Source organism: Sus scrofa, chromosome 6 (assembly GCF_000003025.6).
Source record: "Sus scrofa isolate TJ Tabasco breed Duroc chromosome 6, Sscrofa11.1, whole genome shotgun sequence".
Taxonomy (NCBI): Eukaryota; Metazoa; Chordata; class Mammalia; order Artiodactyla; family Suidae; genus Sus; species Sus scrofa.
In genome coordinates, this window is record NC_010448.4 from 153,154,997 (window position 1) to 153,173,576 (window position 18,580).

The 18,580-nt window shown below is 42.6% G+C and overlaps 1 protein-coding gene across 24 annotated transcripts in view; it reads right to left on the bottom strand.

Annotated features, from left to right (window-relative positions):
- Positions 1-18,580, bottom strand: part of FGGY (FGGY carbohydrate kinase domain containing) — a 458,257-nt gene that overhangs the window by 400,074 nt on the left and 39,603 nt on the right. For all 24 annotated transcript variants that reach the window (XR_002345479.1, XM_021097811.1, XM_021097810.1 and 21 more), the window contains one exon: positions 15,033-15,184. Coding sequence is in view for 23 of the 24 variants with exons in the window: in XM_021097801.1 (XP_020953460.1) it covers positions 15,033-15,184 (152 nt within the window). In the remaining variant the exon portion in view is untranslated. The remainder of the gene's footprint in view (positions 1-15,032; positions 15,185-18,580) is intronic.

Genomic DNA, 18,580 nt, shown 5'->3' on the forward strand with positions numbered 1-18,580 from the left:
GTTTCACCATGTTTCTATCTTCAGGATGGAGCAAGGGTTCTGGAGAATGATACACTTTAGTTCTAACCTTGGTTCTCCTCTTTGGTAATTGCATTACTTCTGGCCAATGAGTCACCCAATATCTCTGGGTCTCCCTTTATTCATTTACTGCATGTTTAATGGAGTGTATTGTTAGCAGGATTCAGTTCAAGGGGGTTATGTATGTTACTACACTTAACCTGGCACATGCCTGGTAAAGTTTCCCCCACAGTTCTTACTCTTCTCAAATTATATGGGGCTTATCCATCTTCCCTTCCAGACTCAGGTCCTTTTAAGGAGAAGCCATAATTTACTCACCTGTATCCTGACAGTTAAAATAACAATTTCTTTTTTTAAGACTGAAGTACAGTTGATTTACAATGTTGTGTTAATTTCTGCTGCACAGCCAAGTGCCTCAGTTATACACGCCTCAGTTGTAACAGTTAAACAGTTATTTCTTAAATGCCATATTTATTGACTGTGCAATAGTCTGTCCATCAGTCCTGGTTTGTAGCCAAACGTGTGCCACATATGAAGGTAACCCTGGATGAAAAGCAGGAATATACTGGTCCTAATCCTTATGGCTAGATGGAGCAACAAGTCTGCCTGGGATGTAGGCAGGGATGTATAAACAGCATAGACTATTTTAAGTTTTAAAAATACCTGATTTATAAACTAAGGATGCTGCATGGTCATGAAAGAAAGGCGTTGTTGTGGGCAGGCAGCAGAGAAAAGGTATTACTTGGGAGGAAGTATCTGACCTTGGTGTGGAGGGAAGGCAAAGACTAAGGAAGGTGGGATGGAGGACAGTCCAGCTGGAATAACCGGCTGCACCAAAGTGCAAGAAGCAGCAGCAACAGCATCCTTGCTGAAACCCTGGAAAGGCAGCCTGAGAGACGGTGGTTGAAATGGAGTAAGAGATGAATCTGAATTCATATTGGATGCTGGGTCAGAAGAGAATGGGGGCCAACCTGAGTCCTGAGCAGGGGGTGGTTCGTGCATCTGACTTTAGGACCATTAGGACAGCAGCAGCATGGTGAGGAGTCTGGAGGAGAGAGGAGACAGGAGGCAGAAGGACGGGATGCCATATACATTTCTGACACAGAAGGAAGAGGACAGTCCAGCAGAGGGAAAGAAGGAGAGAAAGGAAACATGAGGCAAAAGAAGATGAGTGAGAAAGAAAGCGAAACAAGAAAGACTAAGTAGAACAGGAGTAGGAAGGAGAAGAAAAAGACAAAGCAAAAGATGGACAGAGAGAGAAAGGAAAGATGGGGAGAAGAGAAATAACGGGTCAAACAGGAGAAGTGAGTGAGAGTGACGGAAAAACACAGCGAAACGGAAAAGATGTGTGGAAAACAAGAGAAGGACCCCGACAAGGTCCCCAACGAAGAGACAGAACGTGGAAAAGGAAGGGCAGAAGCCAGAGCCTCTCCTCTGGGTGAATGAAGTCATGGCTGATGTCACCGCCTCTGAGTCACACGCCCACCAAAGCGGAGGTGGAGGCGCCCTGCTGGGTGTTCTGTCCCACCCTCCTGGACAAGAGGGGTTCATCCCCTGCCCTGTGCTCCAGGGCACTGTCTAGTCTGGTCCTGAGGCAATTAAAATGAGGAGAGTTTCTCCTTGGGCTCAGGGAGGACACTGCAGCCTCTGGACGCTCCAAGCCTGTGGCCACTGAGTTCTCAGGTCCCAGGACCCCAAGGTGGGAGAGTCAGAAGAGGTGTGACAAAGGCTTCTGGCTTTTCTCTGATTGGGCCTAAGGCTCCATCCCATGATGTCCAAAAAGGAAATTCCCCTGATTCCCTGAACATGCAAAAGGGGTTCAAAAGGTGCTTTTAGACTGACTCACAGAACCCCTTTCTCACATTCTAGACTCACACCACATTCTATCTGCAGCCTCATGGAGGCCTCCTTTCCCCAGACTGCCAAACCTCTCCCATGCCAGGCCATCCTCCCAGCCTGCCTTCTGCAAGCCCAGCCGACCGAGTGCTACCCCCATTGGCCCACAGCCTACATGTCACCTCCTCCTGATTCCTCTCCCCTACCTGAGGTATATTTTCCAAAGGAATCTGAATTTCCATCTACTTATACAGCGCTGTGACTTTATTTCTGTCCCACTTCTGGAATATGAGCAGTTGGAAGACAGGGCCTCTGTTTGGTTTAATGCTATATTCCCAGTATTTAACCAAGTCCTTGGAATAAAAGAAACTTTCAATAAATATCTGCTGAGTGAATGAATGTTCTTGCTCAACTCTGGCAGGAGCTGATGGGTACCACACTAGCATTTTTAGACCTCTTCTGAAACGTGTACCCATCCTTAGAGCTATCACCCTGAGAATGTGGGTTGCTGAAGACAGTACCCTATAAGCCACTGATAAGAGCACAAGTGAAACTGCTCTGGAAACAGTTGCTTGGGGCATCTGAGGAGAGATTCACTCTCTCCAACCCTCGGCCTGTGAGCTGGAAAGGGCATAGGCCTGAGTTAGATTGAGTCAGATACCCAGCTCAGGCGTTCATGCAAACAGGAATAATACTACCTACTCCCCAAGTTACCCATCAAGATTAAGAACAGCTTAAAAGGAAGAAAGTGCTTACCCCCAAACAATACGGATTTTTCCCTTCTTAGCTTTTTTAACTGCATAGAGAGATAAGTATATGAAAAAGAGACCCCACTAACCTTTTTCCCAAAAAATCAATTTCTTCTGTCCTAATCATCTGAAAACACATTACTACCACCAGCATGCTACAACTTACCAAATACCATTTGATATAAAATACTGCCGTCAATACCATTCCCTACATAGGAAACTAAGACCCATTAAGTGAAATGAACTGTCCAAGATGATAAAGAGAGTAAGTGAACAGCCTCGGGTGAAATGCTGACCACTTGAACTCCAAACCCAATACTCCTTCATGGCTGTCCGGCTGCTGCTTCCCAGGACATGGGAGGTGCTCGATAAATACTTGCACAGTGATTCACTCTCTTTCTCAGGTCCACGGGCTGGTCTCTGACCCCTGGCCAAAGCCAGACCACACGGCCTCATGCCAGGACAACTGCAGTAGGCCTTACTCTGGTCCCGATTCTCTCCCCATCTATCTTAGGCTCACGGAATGCCAGTGCTGAGGGAGAACTCCAGGGGTCATGGAGAACAGCTGCTCCCAAATGCCAGACGCTGGACTGGTGCTCATCCACGAGCGATAATTTTCACTAATCAGTGGTGAATTATCCAAATAATATTAGAGAAGATGAAATCCTTATTATTAAAAACATTATGAATAATTAATTGGCAACAAGATCTTATGTCCCGATAGCTTGCTTTGCTTTCCTTGGGCAAGCTCCAAAACTCTAATACTCTCCAATACACACAGCATTACTGGCAGAAAACAGCTCTTTGTGCTATGGTTCAGACCTTTTACTGAAGCCTTCAGGAGAGACAGAAGCTACAGAGGGCAGAGCCACTTACCCAGGCAGCTTCTTACTCCCTCCGACACTCCCTAGTCTTGCATTTTTGAGCCACAGATACTGACTGTTGAGAAGCCAGGCTTACAGCAGCTTTTTCAAAGGGTGTGGGTTAGGTTCTTGATGAGGCTGCAGAGCTGAGATCAGACTTTCTTGATTACTGAGATTGCTCCCAAGTTATGGTTGCTCCTAATCTATAGCCTTCTCCATACAGGAAGGCTTCAGAGAGACATGGGTTTTGATGGGGATCCCTGGATCCCTTTATCATTCAACCAGCAGAGTGGACACAGCTTTATACACAGAGACCGGCCTCCACTGGGGTCTCAGCTGCAGAAGTACTGCCAGGAACTCCGGGTTCAGAAGAGGTAAGGAACTAGTTGAATCATTTATTCATTTTTTCCAACTATAAACATTTCAGATGAATGCAAAGAAGAGAAAAAAGCCAGCTCTTTGGGAGGTAACTCAAATATTCTGGAGCACAGACCAAAGAGTAACGGGTTGGAGCTTATGGAGAGGAGGGAATCTTAGATTTCACCTAGTCTCAAGTATGATTCTTTAATTGTGAGTGTAAGAGGATAACTTTTTATTCTAGAGATCATTTTTATCTTAAAACTTTATGTTAGACAAATATGTTACCAGGGATTTGAAATAAACCAAAAGGACTAGTTCTCTTTACCTAGGTAACTGATGTGTGGGGTAGGACAGAAGGACCTTACCTGATGAAGACCGAAGTTGACCAGCTAACCTTTATAACTCCATCTTAAATCTATTTCCTAGAATTAGAAAGCCAGACTTTTGCATTCCAGCATTGTCAGAAGCAATGCAGAAGTCAGTCTGTGTGTGATAAATCTATCTAATGACCTCCATCCTCAGCTTCTTCATCTGCAACGTAATAACATCTAGCCTACGAGATTTTCAAAATAATTAAATGAGACAGCAGACTTAAAAGTGCACAGAATATACTGAATAAATTCTGGTGTAGGTATTGATGATGTTTGTAGGTAGCAACCAAACAGAATTTAGTAAGTATCTCAGGTAATATTTCAAACTGCTTTCACAAGTGTAATCATGTCTCGACTTATTCCAAACACTTCAGGTGGACAGACAGGATGGACAGAAGGACAGATAGATGGGTACAGCCATGATAAACCAAGCAGAGTAAAATGTTAATGGCAGAATCCATGTGACGATGGTTCTAAGTGTTCACAATTGTTTCCATTTTTCTGTATGTTTGACCATTTTGATAATAAAATGTTGGTAAAAATAGCTTTCACAGCCTCGTGCACTTGGTCCTAGGGGGTTAGGGTTAGGGAGCCCCCTGAGATAAAGGATACTCCTAGCTTCTTCCTTGCCTTCCTATCACCATCACAGGGCCTCCCTCGTAGTAGTTACTAGACAAATGTTTGTTTCACTGTAAATGCCTAGACATAGCTGACACCCCTACACAGGGGTCGGGAAGGCTGGCAGTGAGGAAGCAGTGCACATAGGCTCTACTATTGTAGTTGTATGTCTGACTCTGACCAGGAGACACAAAGTCATTAGCAAATATTTATTGAGTAACTGAGTATGTTTTCAATGCCAAGCACTGTGTTTGGGTCAAGGGCTACAACAACCAGGTATGGAGAGATTTGGTCTCTGCTCTTATGGAGCCAAGAATTCACCAACCCAAATGAGAAAAATGGTCCACAAGCAGAAATAACAAACAAACAAGATTTAGAGCCAAAAGGACCTTCATGAGAACCCAGTCCTGGTACCTATGGACAAGTCATTTCATCTCTTTGAGGCTTGTTTTTTTTTTTTTTTTTTAAATCTATAAAACACAGCAAACAGTAATATTTAACTCACAAGGCCATATCACTGATCAAATAAAGAAAACATACATCTAAGTCATACAAGCTGTAAAGCAAAATACAAAATACAGCATCATAACAATAGCTGACATTTATTAAATGTTATTAGGTATCAGGTCAAGGCTTTTTTCTTTTTGGCCTGTTTTTTAAAATTACTTGGGTGGACTATAAAACAAGGGATACAGCACATATTTGGCATAAATCAACTATGCAAATGCAGGCATAAGGAAAAGAACCACTGGGCAGGTAAAAGAAGGCAGGCCATCGGCCTCAACACTCCAAATATTTAGTTACAAGCTCAGTTTATGGGAAGACCACCCTGGAGAGAAAATCCGCAACAGATGCCCTAACACCAGATGACAATACCGTCCACAGTGCTCAAAGGCTGAGAGGAATCTGGTCCAAAAGTAATAGGGCCCTGATATAAACATTCTAAAAGAGAGCCTGTTTGATTCAGTTGTGGCATCTTGGATTTTCTTTGGGATAAAGGAAGAAACTTAAAGGAGTTAGTCACCTCAGAGTACAAAGACCCAGGGGAGGGACCCAGAGGAGTTAGTGCTTGAATTGAAAGGCTTTGCTTTGCACACAAAATAAGCTGTGACTCAAGGAAACAGACTGCAGCCAAGGGGTGGTTCTGGGGTGGAAAGGCATAGTAATACTCCAAACTTCCCTTTCTACAACAGGGAAGAGAAAATTAACCTACACTCCATGTGCAGTGGATCTTTACTTAGGAACAGAACTATGGACAGACACCCAGCAATGAAAAATGGCATGAGAAATAATTTAATAAGCTCATCCTTTCATCCATCTATCCGTTAAAATATTTACAGAGTTATCAGTGTTGGATGCTAAGCAATGCCCCAGAGGCCAGGGAGAAGGAAATCAGGAGGTGTTCCAGAGTGTAATAAATTCCAGGGTCGAGATAAAGGAAGGATGCCATGGAGGACAGAGGGCAGGACCCTCATCACCATGCGATGGAGAAAAGTTAAGGAAGGTTTCCTGGAGTTTGAAGGATCAGTATAAGATTCCCCAAGTGAAGAAGGAAATGATTATAAGTTTGCCAGGCAGAAGGAAAGGGCTTCAGCAGAGACCCAGAGTGTAAAAGAAAACCCATACAGCATCCTGAGGTCCACTGACCAAAAAATTCATCATCTGGAAAGTCTTTCCATTTCTCTAAGCGTTTTGTTATAGGAAAACTCATGATGGGCTCTGCGAACAGACTCCCATAGCCAGTGTCTCAAATCCAGAGGGGTAGTTCTGGAAAAGGAAATGGGGAAACAGGCCGGGTAGAGACCCCTGAGAAACAAAGGGCACTCACCCCTTCTCAAGGGGCAGCCCCTACGCATCCCTGGCCAATTCTTTCCACGTGGGAATGTGACCCCAGGATGGCCAAGTCCTTTTGTTATTTTCTCAAGAGAAGCGGAAAAATCTGGATTTTAATGTGAAATTTCTTTCATTTTTAAATGTTGGACACGCGTTCAAAAATGAATTTATTTTCAAGCACAGGGTGGGGCCAAGAAAACCCATCTGGGGACCAGATTCAGCCTGTGGGCTGCTAGCCCGTAAAGCTACACGCAGGCAGAAACAAACGTCCTTTGAGAACAGGCAACAGAGCCAAGGGATGGAGCCCAGGAGCTGGAGGGGGGCTGGACTTGGTAAGAACTCTGGCTCTACCACTTACTTGTTGTATAGCTTTGGGGATGCTACTTAAGCCCTGTGGGTCTTGTTTTCCCCATCTGTACAATGGGATAATAATACTCTGTCACTGAGGAGCTTAGATGAAATATTGCATGTAAAGCCCCTCAAACAGTACAGATTATTTAGGAAAATAATCCCAAGGGAGGAAAAAAAACATGCTAAATAATCAAGTATTGTCAATCAGAAAGGTTAGCTGGGACTATGAGATTATTTTTTAATGGAAAAGTACTAAGAGGTAATCAAAGCATGAGCTTTGTGCTGTAACACAAACAGTGGCAAACTATTTCAACCATGCAGAGTATCTCATTATTGGTTTCTGCATATACAGCCAGTTTTTTTCCATACTGCAAATTTCTTAAAACAAATGCATTTATAAGACTGTGCAATCTTGTCATTTTTTTCCCTTTAACATTACAGCAATAGCATAAATGTTACTGATGTTATACAAATATTTATTATCTTACCCAGCACATGTGCCAGGATTTTTTTTCTCAAGTCATAAAAAAGATCATGTCGCACTCATGTTTAAAATTCATCAACCATTTCCCACTGCTCTTAGAATAAAATCCAAATTCCTGCCCAGGGCCTCAAGGTTATACAGGATCAGCCCTTGGTCATTTCTGCAATCCCCTCCTGCCACTCTCTGCCTTGCTCATCCACCTTCAGCCCTGCTGACCTCCTACACTGAGCTCACAAGTACTTTCCTCCCCTCACTGCATCTGTTCCTCCTTCCTCCTAAAAATCCCATCATTCTTATTAACCCAAACCTCTCAAGAGAACACACTAGCCATGCCAAATCAGTTCATCTGTGTTTCCTCTTCATGGTATTTTCCAGAAAACAAAATCACCTTGTATATATCTACTTTTTTTTTTCCTGATTTTCTGCCTCTCTGCACTAGAACCTAAGTTCCCAGAAGCCTACCCAGGGCCCCCATCTGTCTTGCTCACCTTGGCAACCCCAGTGCCCAGCAAGGTGCCCATCACATGGGAGACACTCAGACAATACTTTTTTAGTGAAACAAATGAACCCACCACCCATTGTTCCCAGCCTCCGATTCTCCTGAAGTCATCACTTCAAAGTTTCTTCCCTGAACTAGTTTATTCAAACCCTACAAGGCAAACACCTGAAGAGGCAGTAGAGTGAAGTGGTGATAAGCCCATTCTGCGGGTCTGAAATGCTAAGGTTCAAACCCCAGTCTTGCCATTTATTAGCTGAATGATCTTAGGCAAGTTGTTAACATCTCTGGAGCTGTTCTGTCATCTATAAAAGATGAGACATTTCATATGATGGTTGTGAGGATTAGATAAGTTGCACATGGATACAATGCTCAGACAAGTGCTAGATACATAATAAGCACTAGATACACATTACCTACTGTTTGCATCCATTTCCTTATTCTGCTATTATTGCTTAGTCCAATAAGACTGTAATTTCATGAATTACAGAAGTGGCAGAGACCACTTCTGGGTTCCCATGGTAAACAGCATGGGCTCTCACAGGAGGGGGACAGGGGATGGAGCAGTTTGTATGGTTCTGGATGTACATATACTTACATAGTATGAGACTGGCAGTAAGTCATTTAACTTTTTTGAGCCTCAGTGTCCTCATTCATAAAGAGAAAGAATATCTATCACACAGGACTAGTGCAAAGTTTAAAGAAAATAATCCTTATGGAATAAAATAATTCTGGGCTAGAGGCATTGGCGAATATTTAGAGAAACAAGTAAAAGGTATTCGGTAAGTCATTTGCTTTACAGTTCAAAGCTGGCTGCCTTTTCGTATAGGATGTGGATGATTCAAATAAATGAATGACTCAAAAAATACGTTTTATATTCTTCTACTATTTTCTATGATTGTTCTTGACAAGTCTGTGGTCATTTTTAGATGCTTTCCTTAGTTACTATTCGAACAGGAAAAACACACTTATTACAGCCAGCTACATGATATAAGATATTTTAGTGTTTAAAATTCTCTCACTTGGTGATAGGCTGTTACTGACATTCCTATCAGTAGAGACAAACATTTGAAAACACCCTGGAAGTGAGAAATTACTATTTGAATATCTACTGTATAAGACATTTTACAAGCATCTGACTAGATTACAGTTATTCCACAAAGCTGATATTATTATATTCATTTTACAACTATGCATACTGAGACTCAGATAAGTTGGTTTAGCCTAAGGTTGAAAAATTGGTAAATGGTGGAGAAAGATGTAAATGCAAGTGTGTTTGGCTTCTAATTCTGTGCTTTTTTTTTTTTTAATTGTTGTTACAGACTATGTTCTATCCTCCAAAGTTCCTCACTCTCTCATATTAGCTCTACTGTTAAGATCTGATGAATGTAGATACATAATATCAGGCTTACGCATGGAATTTAAAGCCAGCGTAACTACCAGAGAACCCTGAGAAAGATTATTGTTTCCACCATATTGCCATTAAAAAAGAAAGGGTGTGTTTCCCAGGAAAGAACTTCCTTTGTTTATCTTTCATAAGGTTTCAAAATGGGAGCCCTAAGGAAAATAGATGTTACTATATCATCAAGAAGAAGGAAAGAATAAGGCCAGTCAAGGCACTAAAAATAAGCTGGAGGAAGCCTTTTATTTTTACAGAGGGGATAACAACTAGGCGTTCCTGATGTCTAACAGAGCTTTCTTTTCAATAGTTCCTACGGCAAAGCATTCAAATGACACTTTCCACAGCTGCCAGGAAGTTATCAAACCACCTCTCTGGGCACCCAAACTCCCGAGTTCCTCCCAAGAATCTACATACACAGGAAAAAGCACATTAGAACCAATCAGAGAATCATTTACTCGTTTTCCCAATATGTGAGCAGGGGAACGAAAGCAGAGGGCATGGACTGAGGAGAGGAAAGGGGTGCTTATGTTTCCTAAACCCATCAACAAAACCCTCTGACATTCCAGCCAGTTGGTCCCAGACCTCTGGAATGAACAAGGAAAATCACCAACTCTAAAATGATGAGCTTTCTGCTCTGCTGACAATGGCGAAAAAAGAGAAAATGAGTTAAAAGACAGATTGGAATATCTCCACACATCCCGTACAAGCCAGTTAATTATCTTCCATTAACACGGAGCTGTCAGGATCCACAACAGCCCGTTAACTTCCTTGACCTTCCTCAGTCTGCACCTTGTTACCCTATGATGTTTCATGTTTATAAAGATAGGAGACTCCAGCTGTTCCAGCCTGACAGAACTTAATTTACATTTGGCCTTCATTAAGATGAGAGTCAGAATCATTGAGACCAAATGGAAAAGTCAGACTGCTGGGGGTTATGAAAAATTCAAATGGTATGTTTCCTTTTATCTGACAATTCTTATTAAGGAGACATACGTCAACCTAAAACACACAAACCTTAAGTGTAAAGGACACGATTAAAATTCCATATTGTGGAACTAGGACCTGAGTGACTTCGTCCGAGAGCTATGGTGGTCCTCGTAGATCACTCCCGACTTCCAGGAGGTCTGAACTCTAAATGCTACCCACCTCCCTCTGACCTCTGACTCCAGGCTAAGGACAAGGAGCACCTGAGTGACAGCAATGCTGAAATGAGTAGTCAACTTTGTCTCCTCCCTCTAGCTCACCTCTCATGGCCAATCAGCCTCAATGTCCTGCTGACATTAACCCCTAACAATTTCTGGAACCCATCTCCTCTCCATCCCACAGTGCCTAATTTAGGTCATCACACTTCACACCTGTGGAATAGCTTTCGCCCCTTACTGAGCCACTCAAATCATTCAAAAAACATTCACTGAGCACCTACTTTTAGCCATGCATTAGGTTAGGGTTGGGGAAAGAGCAATGAACAAAAAAGATATCTCCATCTTCCTATGGATTACAATGGTTGGAGAGGGCGAGTTTTATACAAATCATCATACAAATTGCCACGTCACTGCAATTTATGAAAGATACAGTGAAGTAAATTTAAGAGTATGATGACAAGAGACATCTGATTTATGTGAGGGTCAGGAAAGGCTTTTTTAAGGATGTGGCAATAAAGCTGAGACCCGCATGGTGAGTTAGAATCAATGGTGAGTAGAGGGAAGATTATTCAAGCAGAAGGCAAGGCATCATAACACAGTCAAGACCAGGGGTCTTTATGGTCAGCAGAGGAAACCACGGGGGTGAGGGATAAACTAAGAGGCTGCGAATAATATATATACACACTATTATATATCAAATAGATAACTAACAAGGACCTACTGTACAGCACAGGGAAACCTACTTAATATTCTGTAATAATCTACTTGGGAAAAAATCTGAAAAAGAATGGATATAGGTATAACTGATTCACTTTGCTGTACACCTGAAACTAACACAACATTGTAAGCCAACTATATTCTAATAAAATTAAAAAAAAAAATACCATGGGTCACCATACTTTTCCTCTAATGGTCCAGAGAGAAAATATTTTTAGCTTTTTTTTTTTTGGTCTTTTTTGTGATTTCTAGGGCTGCTCCCGCGGCATATGGAAATTCCCAGGCTAGGGGTTGAATCAGAGCTGTAGCCGTCGGCCTACACCAGAGCCACAGCAACACTGGATCCGAGCCACATCTGCAACCCACACCACAGCTCATGGAAATGCCGGATCCTTAACCCACTGAGCAAGGCCAGGGATCGAACCCACAACCTCATGGTTCCTAGTTGGACGGGAACTCCAAGAAAATATTTTTAGCTTTAGAGGCCATGCAGTGTCCATCTCAAATACTCAGCTCTATCACCATAGTGCAAAGGCACCAGAGACAGTGCATAAATGAGCAAGCATGGCTGGGTTCCAATAAAACTTTGTTTATGGCCACTACATTTTAAATTTCATATCATTTTCACAGGTCACAAAATAGGACTGTCTTTCAACTCTTTTTTCAAATATCTGAAAATATAAAACTCATTTACATTCTTAGTTTGTGAGACATCTAAAAACAGGCAGCAGGGAGTTCCCGTTGTGGCACACCAGAAATGATTCTGACTTGTATCCATGAGGATGCAGGTTTGATCCCTGGCCTTGCTCAGTGGGTCCACAATCTGGCATTGCTGTGGCTGTAGTGTAGGCCAGCAGCTGTAGTTGAAATTCAACCCCTAGCCTGGAAACTTTCATATGCCCCTGGGGTGGCCCCCCCCCAAAAAAAAGCAAAAAACAAATAAATAAATAAAAACAGGTGGCAGGACAGATGTGGCCCATGGGCCATAACTTGCCAACCCCTAGTCAAGACCCTGAGGTGGCAAAGAGCTAGTGTGCTTGAGGCACACTCACCCTGAGTGAATCCCTGTGGATGGATCAGAGTGAGCAAAGTGAGGGACACACAGTAAGTGATGGCAGGGGTGTGTGGGTGTGTCTGTGTGTGTGTGAAAATGACATCATAGACCATCTTCTGGGCCACATTACAAATCTTCATGTTTATCCTAAGAGCAAAAGCAAGGCCAACTACAAACTATAATCAGGAAAGTAAGAAAACTGATTCTTAATCTCCCCACCTACATTTCCTTACTCCTTATCCAATCTCTTCACCCTGCCAAAGTTATCAAAGACATTCCCTCCCCAGACTAACAACCATCAGCTCATCTCTATCACCAAATAGGCCCTTAACAAACTGAGCCCCGGCTACCCTCCTACTACACTAAGGAAGCAGCTCACATACCCACGTACCTACCATAATGAACCACAGTCTCTCTAGAATATCCTTCGTGTCTCCTCTACTATAGCCCTGCACTGACTACAAAGAAGGTGCTCAAGAAGGCCTTGACATTGCACCAGTAACCACCTGCCCCATCAGAACAGCTCTTCCTTACCTGTGGCCAAGAAAGGTGATAGAGCTAACCCACTTGTTCTTCTGCACCATGTTTAAGTTGGCTTGAAGAACACCACTGCCTTCGTTCCTGGTCCTTCCTGACGTGGCATGCTTTACAGGGGATTTCAATACTGCATGACTAATGGGTGAGCCGGGATTTGGAGACCAGTACACGTGGGTTTAAATTCTGGCTCTATCATCTGTTTGGGGAATGTCACATAACCCTCACTCTAGCCTCAGTTTCCCATGTGATCTACCAGGCAGGGCTTGTCTGGATTAAGTCTATTAAAGCCTACTGAACACATAGCACAGTGTGGGGAAGGGGAGAGCAATTTTACTTTCTGGTTTGTATTTCAGGATATTTTTGGACAAAATTTTCAAACTGATCCTGTCCAACTCTCTCAATTTATAGATGGAAAAAGTGAAGCCCACAACAAGAATTGCTTTGCCTAGGAGTTCCCATCATGGCTCATGGAAAGAAATCTGACTAGCATCCATGAGGATGCAGGTTTGATCCCTTGCTCAGTGGGTTAAGGACCTGGCAGTGCTGTGAGCTGTGGTGTAGGCTGCAGCTGCAGCTCTGATTCAACCTAGCCTGAGGACCTCCATGTGCCACCCGTGCAGCTCTAAAAAAAAAAAGGAATTGCTTTTCCCAAAATCATACAGGGTGATGCTAGTAGTGTCAGAATTAGGATCCTGAGATCCCCAGTTCCTAAAACACTCTGTTTTCAAACTCCTAGCAAATATAGAAATCTTCCTATGAATTAAAACTTAAAACATAGCTCAATATGCTAAACAAATAACAAGCCAGGACTGCCCTCATTAGAGATGCTCTTTATGCTTCTCTCTTTTGCCCCACAATGGCCAACCAAGGACACCCTCTTGGCTCCCTCCAAGCCCATATTTGAGTAGCTGAATATTGTTTCTGCAAATTAGAACTTACAACATAGGGAAATCCTGTCGTGGCTGAGCGGAAACGAATCTGACTAACATCCATGAGGATGCAGATTCCACCCCTGGCCTCATTCAGTGGGTTAAGGATGTGGCATTGCTGTGAGCTGTGGTGTAGGTCGCAGACATGCCTCGGATCTGGCGTTGCTGGCAGCTACAGCTCCAATCTGAATCCCTAGCCTGGGAACTTCCATATGCTGTGGGTGCTGCCCTAAAAAAAAAAGACAAAAACAAAAAACACTTACAACACAGCTCAATATGCTGAACAAATCACAAGCCAAGCCTGCCCTGAGTAGTGATGCCCTTTTTGCGTCTCCCTGTTGCCCCAGGATGGCGATCCAAGGACACCTTCTCAGCACGCTTAAACTCCCTCCAACTGCGTATGTGAGTAACTGAAGATTCAGCCCTTCTGAAACCTCGGAGCCTGTACATGAATCATGCCGGGGCTTATCACTGGATGGAGTCTCTCCTCACCAGACCACCTAGGGGTTTTCAGGCCCCTGAAGCTCCTGAGGACTCAAACTTTCTCACACCTCCATCTCACCGGGAACCATAAAGCTGACATCACCATTCTCTGCACTTCATAAATGATCCTAACATCTGGAAACGGGAACCGCCTGCAAGTGCTTTGTCCACAGATCACCTTATCACACTAGGACACAGAAACTCATGTTCAGGTAAGGAGAGAAAGGCATTCTTTACAATGCCACCAAGCAAGAGATTAATCATTGGGGGCTAACAGTAATAAGAGAAAGAAGGCTCCAGCCAGGAGATCTGGACTTGAATCCCGGCTCTGCCACTTTCTAATGGGAATGGTAATTAACTTCTCTGAACTTCAGCAGAGTACGAGATATTAAGAGAATCAATTTCAGAGTCAGTCAGTTTTAGGTTCAGTCACTTCTGGTTCTGTTGCATATGCATTAAGTCATACTGGGTGAGGTGACGAAGCTCTTTTAGCTTTAGTTTTTACAAAACACAGACAAAAGAAAAAAATCTACTTTATAGGAGTGCTGTTAGGATTCAGAGAGATAATCTGTGTCACATACTTATCACCGTACCTTACATGAGTTAAGCATATAAAAGCAGAATGACTTAACTGCAACCTAATCAATAAAATGGGATCAACCTTCCTCAGAGAGTTGCTGGAAAAAAAATCAAGCATAACAGACTTTAGCTGGGTGCTGGTACTGACAGATTCCATAAATGGCATCCTCTGCTATTATCAGTCATCTCTTCTTCACCCTACGCACTTACCTCTTTGAGCCACAGAAGCTTCGGCGCCTGCATTTCCACGGACATCACGCCCCCGACGTACTGAAGGACACTGTGCTTGGTTTCGTTGATCCTGTGGACCTGACTGATCGCCCGGTGGTCCAGCCACATGATGATGTTTCGATGGGGATCCCCTGGCAAAAACAAGGAAGATGAGGACACAGGCACATCCTTATCCTTCTAACTCAAGCGTGTACTTTCGGTTTTCCCAAGGGCAGAAACCTGCACAACCACTTGTAAAATTCTACACATCAATAATGAACAAGTGAATGGATCACCACCAACACCAACTAGAATGCTCTTCCCAAACTTTAGATTTCCCTTCAAGAGATGTACTCTTTGAATACAGTGCCAAAGTAAACGTCTACGTGAAAAATCAGTCAAGATCCACTGATGAATTATATTATCATTCATTCTCTCTCAACTCTTCCCCTTTTTTTCCCTCTCCCTTCTATCCTAGTAAAACTCTCCTGAGTATATATACTCCAGAAAAAAGCCTATCAAAAATAAGCATAAAACAATACTTCATATTTTTAAGGTACATCTTCTTTAAATGTGGATAAATATTTCAGTGGTATAATATAGCAAATACATTTACATGATGGCTTTTTTCTGCTTATCTTCATTCCCACTTCCTGTAGTCACTTTAATTAAAGTTCATTTAAGTGCTTTTTTCTAACTCGGCTGGTTGGAAGCACTGAACTATTTTCCATTTTGGAACCAGGCAGACCTAATGCGAAACACTTTCAGTAAAAGCAGAGATACTGAGAAGTTATTTAAGTTGTCTTAGCCCAAGTGTCCTTCTCTGTAAAATGGCAATAACAACACCTAATAACATATAAGGATGAATAGATTCTTCATTCACTGAACAAAAGATAATGTATACAAACGACATGGCAAGTACCTATCATACAGTCGGCCCTCAAGAGGAATAAATCATAGGAAACAGAATTTAAAACCACCTGAAAAGGAGCTTGGGCAGTGCCCCTTACACCTACCCCTACCATCCTGCAGCCCACACAGGATCTAACTGCTCCTTCCCCCTCCCCCAGCCTCTGCTAAATGCATCCTGCACTGATGGGCAAGCCAGTATTCTTTTTACGGTCCTCTATTTCCCTGGATAGCAAAAGGCAGAGAATAGCAATGAATATACCTGGAGATTACAAACAGAAAGATAAAAGGGACCAAAAAAGTAACTGAGTCAGGCACTTCATACAGTATTTTATTTATTGGCCAAATACCTGCAGTAATTATATAATCTTGCTAATAACAAATGTTCATAAAGTGGCGTATTGTGTGTATGTGTGTGTCTGTCCCAAGCCCTATGCTAAACATTTTACACACATCTCATTTAATCCTCAAAACAACTTTGAAATCTACGTCATTTTCACTGACACACGGACCCTGAGCTTGAGAGGCTGAAGACATGCCTGCTATCTCACAGCTGGGAAAAGCACAACGTGCGCTTTGAAAGGAGATCTGGGCAGAGAATGGATAAATAAATTAAAAGAAATTTAAACTTGAGCTACACATATCAACATGAATAATGATAGCAGCTGGGATATTTTTAAACACAATCCATACTGTTTTTGTTGCGGGTGTACACACATGTGGTAATAGCACAGGAGAAACGTGTCTGTGAAAGCCAACTACAGAGGAATGGTCACCTGCTGGGCGGGGGGGGGGGAGGCATGGACTGAACTTTTGAGTATTCTTAAAAAAAATAAAATTAAAAAAGGACTTGTGGCAAATATGGCAAAACTTATCTTTCTATCCTCAGTAGTGGATACATGGGAAGCTGTTATCTTATTTTCCAAGTCTTTGAAAAAGAATGTTTAAAACTTACCAAAAAAAAAAAATAAAAAAAAAAAAGTTAACCTAAGAAAACACCTCAATTAGGTCATCCTCATAATGAGTCAAGGACTCCGCCACTGGTTTGCCAGCCCAGAAAGATTTCAGGGCCCAGGAAAACTCCTCAAACAACAGTTACGCTCTGAACATAAGAGAAAGTACATGAAACCTTCCAGAGACGCATCTAAGATTTTTTTGGTAAACAGCTGAGTGATTCTACTGTACAACGAAACTGTTTCAACCTCTGGTTCTCAGCCCTCGTTGCACATTAGAATCTCATGGGATAGCTTTTAAAATACTGATGTCCATAGAGAACAGACTTGTGGTCGCCAAGGGGGAGGGGAGGGAGTGGGATGGACTGGGATTTGGAGTTAGTAGATGTAAACTATTGCATCTGGAGTGGATAAGCAATGAGGTCCTGCTGGATAATACAGCGGGTCCTGCTGGATAACACAAGGGACGATATCTAATCACTTGCAGTGGAGCATGATGGAGGATAATATGAAAAAAAGAATGTGTATATATATATATATATATGTGTGTGTAACTGGGTCACTTTGCTGTACAGCAGAAACTGAGAGAACACTGTAAATCGATTATAACAAAAAAATTTTTTTAATTAAAAAATAAGACTTCCCATCATGGCTCAGCAGAAACGAATCTAACATCCATGAGGACGCAGGTTCAATTGCTGGCCTTGCTCAGCGCATTAAGTATCCGGCATTGCCATGAGCTGTGGTGTAGGTCACAGACATGCCCTGGATCCTGCATTGCTGTGGCTGTGGCATAGACAGGCAGCTGTAGCTCCAATTAGACCCCTAGCCTGGGAACTTCCATATGCCCCAGATGTGGCCCTAAAAAGACAAAAAATAAATAAAAAATAAAAATTAAAAATAGAAACATTAAAATTCTCAAGTGTTGGGGTATTAAATTTCTTAATACATTTAGAGTTGGCAAGGATATGGTCAATAAAAAATAATCATCAAAAAAAATACTGAAATCCAAGTCCTATTCCAGAACTATCACGGAATCAGAATGTGGGTGTGTAGGCGCACATGCGTGCACACACATATACACACACAGAATACGGGTATGCAGGTGTGTGTGTGGGGGGGACAATGTCAGTACTGCATCTCCCACACTGTATAGAATGTATCTGCAGCTGCTTCAAGACAAAAACACCTGTTGCTAAACTTTCAGCTGTAACGAACGACCAATCAGCCACTACTGCCTCTACCTAAAGAGGCTCTCAGGAAGACCCAAGGAGAATGGTGCAGAATGGATTACCTCATTATATACTTATTACAGATATTAGTAATTTGCTTTATAGACAACAACTTATAGAAGTTATTCTTTTTGCGGGGCTTGTTGAAAAACCACAAATTAATGACTCCACTGCAAGTCCATTTAATCTTTTATTGAGCATCTGCTCCATGCTGGGTGCTGAGATGCCAGGAAGAACATGCCATAGTCCCAGCCCTTACAGAGCATGTACGTGGAAAAAACCATCTGTATGGAGTGATGACTGCCAGAACAGAAGTCCTGGACACGGAACAGGCAGAGGCGGAGCTCAGAGAAGACCCCAGTTAGCCTGAGGCTGCACAGGGCTCTTCCAAGAGGCAGGAAAGCTTTAGGATAGTCCTGAAAATGATCAGCCAATGGCTAGCCAGGCAAAGAAA